This window comes from Nestor notabilis, unplaced genomic scaffold (assembly GCF_000696875.1).
Source record: "Nestor notabilis isolate BGI_N333 unplaced genomic scaffold, ASM69687v1 scaffold6995, whole genome shotgun sequence".
In the NCBI taxonomy this organism is placed as follows: domain Eukaryota; kingdom Metazoa; phylum Chordata; class Aves; order Psittaciformes; family Psittacidae; genus Nestor; species Nestor notabilis.
The window spans coordinates 61293-74076 of NW_009929742.1; the positions used below are offsets into that span (position 1 = coordinate 61293).

The window sequence follows — 12784 nt, forward strand, 5'->3', positions numbered from 1 at the left end:
GTTGCTCATTTGGCAAAAGCTATGTCAAATGAAAATGATATTGCTCCCAGCTATAAATCATCATATAGCACCCCATCAGTGGAAGAGATTATGTGCCCTCCATCACCTAGTTCAGGTAGTATCAGATGAGTTAATATATCCCTTCCTCTGTGGATTTCATGGGCAATAATCTCTGGCAGATGGAGGTGGACAGCTGGCTTGAACCTGCAAAGCGCTACAGCCAAAACTTGATGTCTGTAGTTAGCAAAAGACCTGTGTTTAGGCAACTCCTGATATGCTTTAATTTCTTTTCCTTTCAAATAGAAAGGTCATCCCTACCCAAAAATGGATGACTTCCCAAATGTTCCCAAGTCTTGTGCAGATGCCTAGCTGAGCTATGTTCAAGATATGGAAAACTAGGACTGCGTCTCCTTGCAGTATATCCCTATCTGCTTCCTCCTGGTTGACCTATCATTAAATTTTTCCACTCTGCTCAAGGTTTGCAAGAAAAAAATACAAATTTATTGCATTAATGGCAAAAGAAAAGTTATCTGAATTTTGAGAATTCATTTTCATTCTTGTCTTTTCCAAAATAGCTACACTGGCTCAAGTCAGTGTTTCTTTCATTGCATCATGCCCACCTGCTTCTTGGGAGTGCAAACTGCATGATTTAACAGTATTTTCCCTCTATTTCCCTGAGAGTTGGTGGTATCTGAGTAAGATTTCTCAGGAACATGGTTCTAAAGGTAACAACCTCGCTCCCTGCAGCAACAGACAACAGAATCAACCTAGCTGAAAGCAAAAATTCCTGCTTATTCTGGAAGGATAACATTAATGAGCTTCTCTGTACCAGGGAATTCCTTGTGTGAGGCAGAATCCCAGCAAGAAAGTCCTTGGAGCAGCCTGCTTGTACTGTCCCCAGCCTACTCTGGTGCTCAGAAAGAACAACTGAGCCCTGAATCACACAACTCAAATTCACTGTGCATCCTCCCTGCAGGCCTGGGGTGCAGCACTTGGATTCAGAAACCAGTAGTGTGAGAAAGCAAAACATAATTACTCACATAGTTTGCATGCAGCACAGTGAAGAACTCAGGATTGGTGATGAACTTCACGGCTGGAGACTGCAGCAACAAGGTGATTTTTTGAGAATTCACAGGAGAAAGGGAACCTTCCCTCCTAATCTCTGGACAAAAAACAAAAGCAGCAAAATCCTATTAACATAGTGGCAAGTGGAGTCTGTTATTTAACCTTTAATAAATGGCTGCAAAAGTGATGGTATAAAAAAGGTGCCATCCTGCCCAATGCACCTACCTTCTTTGTGTGTCCTAGACAAGCCTGCTGGCAAACTGGCATGTTCTCCTTGTGGTTAGTGGTGCAGTGCTTACACCAGAAGGGCAGGAGCCAGATGCTTTTTCATGTACTGTATGTTATAACACTGTGTCATATCTACTGCTGTCTCTAAATACCGATGTGATCACAACAGATTTATCAGCTGATTCAATTCAATACTGACACCCAGGTCCTGACTGGTTCCCCTCACTGCTGGTTTTAGAGAGATCTGATTTCCCAACCCAGCCTGATGGGGATCTGCTTTTTGCCAGCAGAAAGCATTTGGTAGCAAAACTGGGTTAAGGAAGCCCCGTGCTCAGCCATTCACATCCCTGATGGTGCTACAAAGCATTGCCCTTTACTAGTAATCGCACTATTTTTGGCAAGTTCATGGTTTTGGAGACTTGTACGGTCAAGAAAACAAAAAAAGACATAAAGAGATTATTTTTAATCTGTATCAACTCATGAAGCACAGAACTGAGCATTTGAGAATGTAACTCTGTGGAGGTGGGAACTCTTTGACCTGCAACAGCCACCAGAAAGTGCTTCCTACCATGGAATTATGGCTTGAGTGTGCAGTTCTGGTGTTTTCAAATACAAGCCAACTTTTATTTGTAGTCCAAGGAAACCGAACACAGATATTATGAATAAATACAGATTCCTGTTTTTTTTCCTTCCTGCTAGACACCTCACATTATTTCATCCACTAAAATCTGGGCACTGGATCCATTGTTGGAGTTAAACTGATACCTATTGGTTTGGATCAATGTGCCTAAATTGTGTTCCTTCTAACACTTTACGTTAAAAGGCAAACAGCAAATGTATCATACTGCAGCCTTTTCTTATTCTAGCGTGTTTACATCACCCTTGATATTTTAATTCTTAGCATTTTATACAATATTGACTTTTTCTTCTAAAAGCAAAGCCATTACCTATAGCAAAACCAATTTCCTAATCACTTAAGATGACATATATCATACTCATTAGCTCTTCGGGGTTAAAAAAAGTGAATGTTACTTAATAAACTGACCTAAATACTTACTGGTAGCAATTCCTATTGACTTACCATTTTATTTTTTAGGCTATGATACTAAGTGATAACACGTGTTACAAGTAATGACTACGTTACTTGTAAGTTAAATACTAGCAATACAATGTGTACCTCCTTTCCATTTCACACAGAGGACTGGGTTCTCCCTATAAGATCCAGTGTAGGTAAAAGGCTGACATAAATTGCAGTACAAAGGATTGTAAGGAAGCTTTGAATATCAGACATTAAACAGACTTGGACAAAATAGATTTTCAAGCTAAAAATACCTAATGGATCAGAAAAACAGACAGGTAAAATAGAGTATTTTTCTAAGCTTATTAAAAAAATTAAAAGTTCACTATTTCTCTATGTAATTCTTCCTATTCAATGTGGAACATCAAGAAAATTCAAGGAGATGTCGCGTCGGTTCTTTCCCTTTGCCAATGCTGTTTACAGAGGGATGGCAAAAGGATGGCAAAAGGATGGCAAGCCTCTGGATGTCTAGCAGACAACACAGAAACCAAAGATAGGTGGAGGTGAGAATGATCCAAAAGAAGAGAACTGGCTGTTCATTTTGGGGATGCAAGTTCTCAAAGCAGATAGCTATTTTTGCATGTCCACAAGTTGCATAAGCAGGGACTTGAGTGATTGCTGGTGTTTCTTACCTGAAACAAACACTTAGGCTATGGTTTCACAAATGTTTTAAGAAAATGTGAGTATGACTACCACCAAAAGAAGTACAAGAGTGCCCTGCTATCCCATCCTGCCCTGTAGTAACACTCATTCTTACCTGGTCACCTAATGAGCCAGATGAAAGAACCAATCTGGCTACAAACACCACCAAGTACAAGAAACAAAGCTGGTTTTCATGCAGATGAGTTCTCTGCTCTGCTACAGGGTCCTGTCATGTAAGTTAGTGACGAGCAAAAAGACAGTTGTGCCTCCTTCAGTGGCAGCCCACACTTGCTTACATCAGCTCACAGCTATCACAAAATCGCAGCTTTGAAACCACAAGTATTTCATACTTGATGCCAGGGTTGCTGCAGGTGCAACCACATGGGCATATGTGGCAGTTCAGAAGCCATGCCCAGAAAGAATAAACTTCAATGCCCTAAGATAAAAAAATCACACTGCAGCAAAAATAAGACAGGGCTGGTTTTGCAACTGGTAAGGTATAAAACCAGATGTCTTTTACATTTTAATTTCAAATAGCCCTTTACTAAAGTAAAAATACTTTGTCTGTCTCAGTAGTAGTCAAAAAAGAACTGAGGCCTTTTGTATCTAGCTTCGTACCTGTAGCTTCAGATGTAAAACCTGCAGTTTCAAGTCTAAACTTCTTTTCTTTTAACTAGATCTTGTAACCCAGTACAATAAAGTTCCAGTCTCCAATGGAAATGCAGATTTCCTCAGAATTGAATGTCACCATTGAATGGCGCTGAGCATACATCTCTCAACAGCTTCCCCCATACCTGAGCTTTGCTGGGAAGGCTCTGCCTCAGAGTCACTTCCTCCTCCAGTGGGAACTCTCTCCACCCTGTTGTTTACTACAGCATCATCTTCAGTCCGCTCTGTGGCAATAGTTCGCTGGATATTTTGGTATCTGCATATGTTCAGAGAAAGGAACGACATGCTTTAGTTAACAGAAGAACTTTCTGGTGCCTTCTGCATTAACAATCAGCACTGGTTTTGAATGATGCCCACACTTCAGCACACAAGTGAGTAAGGGCACGTCCAGCTCTTCTCCTTCAACTGAGGCAGCTACTTACACTTGGGCCAACCATTACTCTGCAAATATGGCCTTTTGCACTGACTGACAAATAGCTACAGAGGGTACAAAGCAAGGAATACTCAAAGATCAAATTTAGACAGGTATTTAGGCTACAGGTTGCTACAAGGCTTCCCTTTAAAACATCTGGATGTCTGCAACCTAAAACTACTGGTGGATCATGGTTCCCCCTCTCATTTAGGCTTATGATAGCATAACCAACAAAGTAAGGATCAATCCTGTGATGCACTGAGTACCCTTCAGTCTTATTACAATGTTGGATGCACATGTTCAACCCTGAAAAGGCAAAGGTTAGTAAGAGTGTTCACAAAATGTTTATTACGATATTGCACAGCCAGCAGTTGGGAACCCTTCCATTTTAGTAGGCAATACGGAGTGTCAACTAGTAGTCAGTGTGACCCCAAAGAGCTACAATCTCACTGACAGCCACAGGAAAGTAGAGTAGGATGTAACACATGAGCTGAGCGAGCAGTGTGAGGATGTGTTATGTTGGAAATCAGTGGGCTTGGGCATTTAGCTTCTATGGTGACTAGCTGCAGAGCAAGGAAGAGATAAAAATATAGAGATATGAAAACAACAGTGAGGAGGATGACAGAAGAAAATGCCCTAAACCCCCCTATCATGGCATTTCCATACTAATCATGGAACTAATTGCCACATTAGTTGTTGTCAATGGGATTGATCATAGTCTTAGGGATAAGCCCAATCCTAAATACCAGATCAGGAACAAAGCATATATGTGGCCGTGGGAATAACCTGGAGTATTTTGAATTTACACTCCACAAAACAGGTTCTAGTTGTTCACTCACAGACAGATGAGTGAGACGAGAGATGAAGATTTCTTTGGTTCTACTGACAAGCTATAAATATAAGTCATATATTGAACAAAAGAATACATTTTATATACAGAGACAAAGACAAGCAAAAGAAAGCATCAAGAGAAAGAAAGCAAGCAGCAGAAAGAGAAAGAAAAGAAAGAAAATAGGCACTCTTAATGATTTTAATTAGGTTTACTCCACCCTAGTATTTTTAATCCTTATTTCTGGATTGCATTTCCATATGTATATAGACCAGAATGGCTTTACTGCCTGCATTTAATCTGATCCAGCATTGCTGGTCTCTCATTTTCTTTATACTCTTTTCACTTTCCTCAGCTTAAGTTCTGACTTACAATTTTCACTTCATTTCTCTCTCTTTATTAATGCACACTTCATTCCCAATCAGAAGCTAGTGAGGAGCTAATTCCTCAAAGTGCAAGGGATCATTAAAGACAAGCAGTTAGGATTTGGCTTTTGCATCTCTCAACAGACATCATCTCCAGTAGCTCACTGCAACCGAATCTTGGGCAGACGGGCTGGAGATAATTAGGAAAACTAATTACAGTTTTAATAGATATATTCTAAAGCTTTCACAGTACTATGTGTGTCCCCAGTACTCAAAGTCATTTGAAGCAACATTTTGTGTATATTCTGACAGTTTAAGTAAACACCCATCTTCACAAGGAAACTCTGATAGCAGGTTTCACAACAGCATGAAGTTACTGCAGCTTTAAACCCTCTGCTTTAGACCTATGTTTTACATTTGCATTCACTTGACTACAGGCAGTTGAATGAACTTCCCATTCCAGTACCCTCCAGTTTTATGACAGCCACATAGAACAGAAAGGGGAGGAAAAAAAGAAGGAGTTCATACAATCAAGGGATATAAGCACAAATATAAAAACAACCTCGTAGCTTGAATTTAATTAGATGGTAGAAAATTCCCTACTGGCAAACCTTAAAGAGTAACACTAGTTGTATGCCAACAAAAGGCTACACTTTTCTTTGGGGTCTCTATACTATAAAATAAACTTATATAAATACCAGAAAATGCCAAAGTCACTGGAGAAAACATCAAAAGTGCAAAAGTTATGGGAATGCCCCTGGAAATTGCAGTCTCCTTTCAAAATGGAGGTTTAGAAATACCATTGTGTGGATGTCTTACAACTATTCTGGTTATCATTTGTTATGTTACTTAGTACCTTTTAGATTAATGCGAAGACACATCTAGATGTACATATGCTGCAAAGCATCTTTCCAACAGAGCTTGAACAAAAGGGCTGTTATTTGGTTTGCTAACAAGCAAGCAAGTCAAGTGGTGCTGTAGAAAATGAGCAAGAGTCTTTAAAATAAGAAGTATGGCTGTCTTCTTGGAGTTTGCCCAACACCTGGATTCTAGTTTTGCATTCCCTGTATACTCAAGTGGCCAGTACAGCTAATGGGAGCACAGAGGGAAGCAGGCTCAATCACAGCTGTGAGGTTGATTTCCTTCAAGCTGAGTCTCCAAAGCTTTGTGGTTTTGGCTGGGCTGGAAATACCAAGCTTCCTTGTAATATTTTGGTCTTTCCATTCCCTTCCACAAATGAAACCAGGAAGCTGGAAAGTGAGTAGATCGGTTAAAAAAGAAAAGTCGCCAAGTTTTCTCAAACTGCTAAGTGATCTTGAGTCCAAATTTTGTTTGATGTTAGAGCAAAAGTTCAGGCTGCTGCTAATTCTATCAGCAAGGTCTATGACTGCTGTTGCCTCACCTAAAATGATTCTTGGGTATGTTTGCTGAAGAACATTTCAAATAATGAAGTTTTAAATACAACGAAACAAAGCCCGATCCTCCACAGTGCTGTTAATAACCATTCCTAAAATCTGGAGACAGGAAATAATTGATACTAGTTTTAGGACAAAAATAATTGTAAAAATTACAGGTGCCAGGTTGAAAACACAGCAGTGACTTGCCACTGGACAAACACTCAGAAATTTAGTATGAATCTCTTTTACCAGAATCTTAGGAACTATTCCCAAACTTGGAAAAAATAGGAGACCTCGGTATTCAACTTCTCAAATCAACTGAACTCTTTGGAAGACAGTAGAGAATCATCAGCTTTCTTCCTCTGTCCCAAGAAGCCAGAACAGTTCACGTTAAGTAAGTTGCAAAGTGCTTAGTCTCCAATGGGACACGGGTAAGGAGAGATATGTCACTGCTGAAAGCTTTGCAGTTGGATATGTGAATGCTAAAAATAGAGAGCTTCAAAGGTCCGTCCCATTAACTGCCAATTCCCAACCCAAACCCGTGATAATCAAGTCATAACCAAGAAAGCCAGGCAGCCTACATGAAAATATGGAATAATAAGTTTGAAGCAAGGAGGTCACAAAGCCAAATGTGATTAACCTGCATTAACTAACAGAATGGTAAATCTCTATGCAGACTCTCAAGCACTTATTCCTTTACTGGCTGTGCTGCACTTACAGGAGTTCAAACTCAAAATTAAAACCCAAGCCAAAAAACCAAAACCCACCAAACATAAAAAAGCTCATGTCAACTGTGTGCTGGGCTCCATCAAAAGGCGCATGAGCAGCAGGTTGAGGGAGGGGACTCTCCCCCTCTGTTCCACCCTGGTTAGACCCCCCACTGCAGTCCTGCATCCAGCTCTGAGGGCAACAACACAAGAGGGATGTGGAGCTGCTGGAACAAGTTCAAAGGAGGCCACAAAGATGCTGCGAGGGCTGGAGCAGCTCTGCTCTGGGCCAGGCTGAGAGAGCTGGGCTGGGTCAGCCTGGAGAAGAGAAGGCTCCTTAAGGGGAGACCTTAGAGCAGCTCCAGTGCCTAAAGGGGCCAAAAGAAGTCTGGAGAAGGACTATTTACAAGGGCCTGTAGGGACAGGACAAGGGGGAATGGCTTTAAGATGACAGAGGGGAGATTTAGATCAGACATTAGGCAGAAGCTCTTCCCTGTGAGGGTGCTGAGGTGCTGGCACAGGGTGCCCAGAGAAGCTGTGGCTGCCCCATCCCTGGCAGTGTTCAAGGCCAGGTTGGACACAGGGGCTTGGAGCAACCTGGTCTGGTGGAAGGTGTCCCTTCCCGTGGCAGGGGGTTGGAACTGGATGAGCTTTAAGGTCCCTTCCAACCCAGACCATTCTATGATTCTGTGTCCAGAACAGAACTTTCTGTGGTAGACAACTTAAGTGGTAGCCAAATAGTCTGAGCTTTGACATGGTCCAAATCCCTCTTAAAGACAAATGCTAAATGACAGAAAAGTCATGTAAATCCCTTGAAAAAAGCTACATTAAATACTCTTTTTAGTGTGTCTTCTGCAAGACATAACACATGTTATGAAGTGCTAGCCAAAACAATGAATTTTGGTGAGAAAAAAGGCAAAATTCTTCAAGAGTGTGTTTATGGTGTCAGCTTAACCTGCTAAACAACCACTTTAAGAAGTCTGGCTTGCTCTCTACAAGTTGCATTAATTTTCTAGTTATTGTCACTCAGGACCCAATTCTCCTCACATGCAGTAAACACCTAAACTATTCTGCACTCTTTTCAGAGTACTTCGAAACTCTGCATCCTTCTCAGCTGTGGATCTTCCTCTTAGCACAGAAAAAAGACCAAAAAACCTCTGTGGCCTTTTACATGCTATAATTAGAATATAATTTCTGTTTTGCTTGTATTTTTCTAGAAATTGTACGATTACAGTAAGCAGGGAATTAAAAAAAAATCCCTTTCTGAAGTAAAAAAAGATTTTTGACCATTTATTTTTTCTCTTTCCTCTTAAATTCAGTCTGAAAAACAAAGATGAGAAAGCAATGATAAACAAGCCTACATGTGGACTAGTCAAACAAATGGAAAATGTGCCCCATGTTAAGAGATATCTCAACCAGCCCAAAATGAACTGACAGATTTACAGGGCCCAATGCAACACTAAGCAGATCTGTCTACATCTAGACATGTGTACAGTCCTGTGAGAGCAGTGCTCTGTCCTAGAAAAGGAGACAGACCTTTCAACAGGCCTAATTAGCTTGAGCAGAAATGCCACACTGATATAGCAACACTACTTCAGTAACAGTCAGCTCAGAAACCTCCACAGCGTAGCACTAGATGCTGACCCATCAATAGCACTCTTACAGTTACACAGCAAAAGCAACCCCATCTCTTGGAAGAACACTCCCTTCTCTTCTGGGAGGCAGTTCAAAAAAGCTTTCCAAAGGGCTCTTTCTGTTGTTTGAAACGTTTTGCAACATCTTTCACTCAACAGCATCTCTACTGTGGGCAAGTTTGGGTACCAGACACCCACAGCAGGGTAAAAGAGATGAGCAGTGGGGACAGGAACATGTACGTTGGACTTGGACAACGAGGAAAGATAAATCCTTAGGGAGCCAATGCAGTGCACTGGGGAGCACAGATCTCAAGGGAGTAGTATAGGTGCAAATGCTCACCGCCGGTTCAGCTGCTCCATTTGCTGGATGGAGCCAGATCTGTGGATCCCATCCGGCGTTGCCGCGGTTGTGGGGCGCTGCCATGTGGTGGTTCGGTTGACGTGATCCACATAGAACACCCTCCCGTGGCTGTCTATCCGAGCTTCCCAGTCTAGGGTTGGAACAAAAGGAAGGGGTGATGCTGTCAGTGTGATGCCTTCCAGAAAACTTAACTGTGGGAGATATATATATACACACACATACATGTACACAGACAGGGTATATACACACAAGAGATACCATATATATAGTCTACATGCATGCAATATATATTATGTGTATATAGTTGAAGCATACATTCAAATGTGTATATATACTATGTGCTTGTCTATACATATATATATGTATATGCAGCATATGCATATACATAAATATTTCACACACAGCACATAGGTAGCTTATGGAGTTCACTACCATAGACTATAAAAACCAAGTGGCTACATTTTTTAGAGGGCTAGATAATGTTACAATTAGTAATACTAGTTGGCTGGATTGATTATAGATTGGGGCAGCCACACAGAACCAACCCTTAGTGGAAAAGGATTATATCTGAGCTAACACGTCAAATCCCATGTGTTCTTTTTTGCTGTGTTTCAGAACAAATGTGTTTCATTTCTCTCTCTTTTTACAAAGTGGCTTCGAAGGATATCATACAGTTAAAGGCTCCTCTGAATACTGATGAAAGCCTGGTTGGACATATCCTTAGAAATCTCTCTAAACAGATGAGTATTATAAATCTATTGCTCTGATGGATGCCAACTAGACTGAAAGTCTGCAGTGTAATATTGAGCCTTCCATCATCGTTGTTTCCTGCTAATGTTTATGTTGTCTCATGATTGAAAACTAAGTTATTTGGTATATGATGGCTTGTGGAAAATGGTAATGTTGATAAAAGAAAAGCTTTTGGAACAGGAGAAATTCGGGCATGAGTTAGCTAGCAAAGTCACATATCAAACTGGTTGGAATGTATGGAATAGTGATATAAATTCAACTTGCCAGCTTCATAGTTCGACATGATTCATCAGCTGATGACACAGCTATGTAAATATACGCACATACTTTCTACACATGTTTATATACAAACCTCACTCACTTTCACACACAAATGCACATATGGTGATTACCTTTGGGGGCAAACACTTCCTCTTATTCCCATATTCTTACTACGATACTCTCACCCCTGATGAGTCCACTCCTTCTATGGATCAAATTCAGGATCGGCTGGATTTCATACTTTATGTATCTTATCTCCTACAATCTAAGAGTAGGACTGAAGTTCTGCCTCTTTCTGCTGTATCTGGAAACGTGCCCTTCACGACCAGTTCCCATACCCTGAATGCTGGCCCTGGCTAAACTCAGTTTCCATACCTGGGCTGGTCCCAGCCAAGCATAGGTTGTGTAAATTCCATGGCTGGCTGCCCCGACATGTTAACACCACAAACCTTAAAAGAGGGGCACTGGGAGTCCTTGGGGCACTTTCTGTAAGACTCTGACACAACAAGAGCCATACGCACATGCATTATTTCTTTCAAAGCTGGCTGGAAGTACCCGAGTCCTTACAGACACAAAACCTACAGCCACACCACAGATACACACACAGTATCTCACTGTGAACATCACAATATAACTTTAAGGAGAGGACTCTCTCTTCCTCCCACCAGGTAAAGTTTTCCAAGGATAGTGTAGCTGTTTCAAGAACAAGATCAAAGCTTTGTGAAAACAATGTCTAAAACATGAGACAGTGAAAAACAGCATACCAAGTACAACAGATGCACACTGAAGGAAATCTGACTGACACATAAGGCAGGCTGAAGGCCAGAGCCCTGCTGAGCACACTGTCACTGGTGGCAGGTGTACCACTGTGGGTGGGAATGCTCCTTCTGGAGCTATGCATTATCTGCAGTATCCTCAAGGAAATAACCTTGGCCAGAACAAAGGTGACATGATGCACCTTGACATCACAAAGATTTTTGCTTTCCTTGCTGTTGTCTGACACAGGATAAATCCTAGCCTTCACCCCATACTATTGTACTATATGTGTAAGAAGTTGAGAAGAATAAAGGTTGATGGATAATTAGAAGCTTGTAGGCAATGCTGTAGATCCACACTCTAGACAGTCTACACAGAAGACACTAACTGGTCATATTGGTCTCAAGTCTGCTGATGGACACTTGGTAAGAATACTACTACCCAATTATACAGTCAAACAAGGGCTTCCCATAATCCAGCCCTGTGCACTACTGGCTCTAGAGGCAATGTAGCAGTCTCTCTTATTAAATGCAACTCAGAGTTCCTAAGCTCCTAAGCATAGCATTTGGAAATCTAGGAGCAATGAAACTTTTCCAGAGCTTGGAGGTCACAGTGAAAACACCAGGCCAGGATCACACAGACTGGATCATGACTTCAGGAAGACGATCTCTTGGATGTATCAGACATCCAGCAGCGGTATATACACACATGAACTGCACCTATCAGTGAGTGCTGCTTTATTCATTGCTCTATGTGTATATACACCTGAAACCATGAGCTGACACTTGCATTGGCATGCTCAAATATTAGGATCTGCATGTCATGTGGCTTTTGAGAAACCTGCAGCAGTATTTCTCATCAGCTGTATAACTTTTCTTCAACTCTTCCCCTGGGAAGGCTGTCAGAGGGTGGCAGGAGCACTTTCTGCCTTCCCACAAGAGAACCTGTAAGTCACACAAGTCACTGAAGCTGCATATACCAGATCTGTAGACAGATGGATGGATACCTGCACAGAGAGACAAATGTGCTGGCAGGTGAACCGACAGACAGAACTCTGCTGCTGAGCTGTGCTTGAGTCCCTTCATGCTACTTCAGGGGCGCAGGGGATGTAGGAAGCAAATCTCCTCAGGGTCTTTTGTTAGTTCTTCAGGCAAAATAAGACTGTGACTACGACACAGACCAACCTGCATGTAACCTTCAGAGTCAGAGCATGTTGGAGCACAGGCTGGGGACAGGACAGTGATGGTTCTGTTCTCCATCAGCCCAGTCATATTTCACAGCAGCCTCTGAAACTGCTCTGATTTATACCAGAAGACACAACTTTTTCTTCTGGCAGGACCATAATCCTGGCAGGGCAAAGTAAATACGCTGTCTTTCCCTTTCCAAGCTCAGACACACCTTTGGCAAAGAGCAGCTCTGAACTGGGCACATGTATTTTTCTTGGCCTCAGTTCTGTAGGGTTTCCAGCAGCACTGGCAAACACACGCATAATAAGGGGTGACTAGTAATGCCACCATGAGGCCATACAAACTCTGCAAATCTGTCAGTCCTCTACAGGCCTTCACATTCAGACTGGCCATTATGATATTCCCACATAAAAAAAGAATCTGTTCTACCTTACTTTCCTACA

At 41.7% G+C, this 12784-nt stretch overlaps 1 protein-coding gene across 1 annotated transcript in view; it reads right to left on the reverse strand.

Annotated features, from left to right (window-relative positions):
- Positions 1-12784, reverse strand: part of HECW1 (HECT, C2 and WW domain containing E3 ubiquitin protein ligase 1) — a 164978-nt gene that overhangs the window by 50997 nt on the left and 101197 nt on the right. Inside the window, exons 10-12 of the mRNA XM_010015131.1 lie at positions 9367-9517; positions 3808-3938; positions 1041-1162 (exon numbers count right to left, since the gene is read on the reverse strand). Of these exons, the coding sequence (XP_010013433.1) occupies positions 1041-1162; positions 3808-3938; positions 9367-9517 (404 nt within the window). The remainder of the gene's footprint in view (positions 1-1040; positions 1163-3807; positions 3939-9366; positions 9518-12784) is intronic.